The sequence below is a fragment of the Protobothrops mucrosquamatus genome, unplaced genomic scaffold (genome assembly GCF_001527695.2).
Source record: "Protobothrops mucrosquamatus isolate PMUCROS unplaced genomic scaffold, P.Mucros_1.0 scaffold2896, whole genome shotgun sequence".
Taxonomy (NCBI): Eukaryota; Metazoa; Chordata; class Lepidosauria; order Squamata; family Viperidae; genus Protobothrops; species Protobothrops mucrosquamatus.
This window is the reverse complement of record NW_015388924.1, coordinates 22,184-24,287: the sequence shown is the minus strand read 5'-3', so window position 1 is coordinate 24,287 and position 2,104 is coordinate 22,184. Positions and strand designations below refer to the sequence as shown.

Sequence of the window (2,104 nt, the reverse complement as noted above, 5' to 3'; positions counted from 1 at the left end):
GGGACCTTGGAGGTCTTCTAGTCCAACCCCCTGCTCAGGCAGGAAACCCTAAACCATTTCGGACAAATGGCTGTCCAGTTTCTTCTTAAAAACTTCCAGTGTTGGAGCATTCACCACTTCTGGAGGCAGGTAGTTCCACTGGTTAATTGTTCTGTCAGGAAGTTTCTCCTTAGTTCCAGGTTGCTTCTCTCCTTGATGAGTTTCCATCCATTGCTTCTTGTCCTGCCTTCAGGCGCTTTGGAGAATAGCTTGACTCCCTCTTCTTTGTGGCTTCAGTCCAGCAGGCTTTTTTGCCAGGCTTGGCGACTTCCAGTCCTCTGGGCTTCGCCTCCCCCGCCCGCCCCCTTTAGCCCCCGGCCTCTTCAGAGGGAGCCCCCCACCCCACCCCACCCCAGGGGGATCCAAGGGTCTTGCTGGATGGCCTTCTGCACAGAAGAAGATAAGGAAGATGGGGGGGGGGAGGGGACGGTTGGCCACGACCCTTTTGCCCGCCAGAAGTGGTTTGGCTCAGCCGGCACTGGTTATTTCGGGGGCCCTCGAGGCTCCCCCCTGAGCCAAATTCTTCAGGGGTCTCTGGGCGGTGGTTCTCCAAAGCCCAGCCATGCCGAGTTTCCCAGCTGGCTTGAAGGGAGGGCTCCCACTCAACGGGGAGGGGGGAGAGGGAGAGGGAGGGAATGGCACAGAGAGAGAAGAACAGGCCGGCGGGGGGGGTGGGGGTGGCCTCCCTACCTGAGGAAGTCGGGCGCTCTGACGATCATGTGCTGGAAGTCTTCCAGGGAGAGTTTCCCGTCGTTGTCCAGGTCGGCCTCATCCATCACCTTGTGGCACACCAGGCTGACCTCCTCCGGGGTCAGCTCTCTGCGGGTCAGCTTGTTGACCGTCTTCTCCAGGTCGGACTTGCAGATGTAGCGGTCATCGTTGAAGTCTGCCAAGGGAGGCCCGGCAGAGGCTCAGCGCTGGCCGGAGAGGGGGGGCTCTCCGTGCCGGCCCTCAGCTGCTCCCTCCCTGGCCATGGAGGAGGGAGGGAGGGCCTCTTTCGTCTGGAAGACGGAGCCCCCCCCAGGTCCAGACTCGGACCCTCAGCGGCTCCTGGCTTAGGAACCATGCTCGGTGCTGCCCCTCGGACCCTCGGCCAGCTTCCCCCCCATTTCCCCCCCCATTTCCCCCCTCTGCTGCAGGTGTCTGCCAGGGACCCTCCTTTTGGGACAGCTTGGCAACGGGAGGGGCTCCGGGAGTTCCAGCTCATTGGCCCAGAGCGCCTGGCTGGAGGCCTCGGTGTCCTTGGTGGTGCCGATGAGGAGGGACAAGGCAGCGGCTCCCGCTCCGCTCCTGGCCTCCCTCTGAGCAGCCTGCAGCATCCTCCGGGCACCCTCCCCGCCCTCCGCCCCCTCCCGCCCGCTCACCGTAGATTCGGAAGGCGTAGTAGGCCTTGAGGTCACGCGGGGCCATTTCGCTCATCACCGAGAACATGTCCAAGAAGTCGTCCAAGGTCATGTTGCCCTCCCCGTCCTCGGAGAAGACCTCGGCGATGCGCTGGCGGAAGGGATTGTCCTGCAGAGGGACGGAGGGCAGGAGAAGGCGTGGAGTCGCAGACGGGCCCGGAAGGGACCTCGGAGGCCTTCTAGTCCAGCCCCCCGCCGAAGGCAGGGGAGTCGTCACCCCCTCCTGGGCAAAGGGTTGTCCCATCTCCTCCTGAAAAGGCCTCCAGTGATGGTGGGAAGCTCCTTCCCTGGATGAATTGCTCTGGTGGTCCCTCCTGGCCGAATCTCCCTCTGGTGAGCTTCCGCCCGCTGCTCCCGGCCCTGCCCGCAGGTGCCACGGAGAATAACTCCACGCCCGCTTCCCTCTGGCGGCCCCTCCAGTGTGGGAAGTCGGCTAACCCCTCCGAGCCTTCTCTCCATTAGGCTAAGCACACCCGCTTCCCTCAGCGGCAGGTTTTGAACCCGAGTCTCCTGGCCGAGCCTAGAAGAGTCCTATCCCTGTCACCCGGCCAGAGGAGTCCGGAGTCCCCTTGGATCCCCCCGGGAGAACTGAGGTTTCAGGAGGCAGGGCCGCCCCCTGCAGAAGCCCCCCCCCGAAAGCCGCAATTCACAGGAGCCCCCCC

The 2,104-nt window shown here is 63.5% G+C and overlaps 1 protein-coding gene across 1 annotated transcript in view; it reads right to left on the bottom strand.

Moving 5' to 3' along the window:
• LOC107296613 (calcium and integrin-binding family member 3-like) overlaps positions 1-2,104 on the bottom strand; it is a 7,447-nt gene that overhangs the window by 864 nt on the left and 4,479 nt on the right. The window contains exons 3-4 of the mRNA XM_015825959.1: positions 1,404-1,551; positions 730-925 (exon numbers count right to left, since the gene is read on the bottom strand). Of these exons, the coding sequence (XP_015681445.1) occupies positions 730-925; positions 1,404-1,551 (344 nt within the window). The remainder of the gene's footprint in view (positions 1-729; positions 926-1,403; positions 1,552-2,104) is intronic.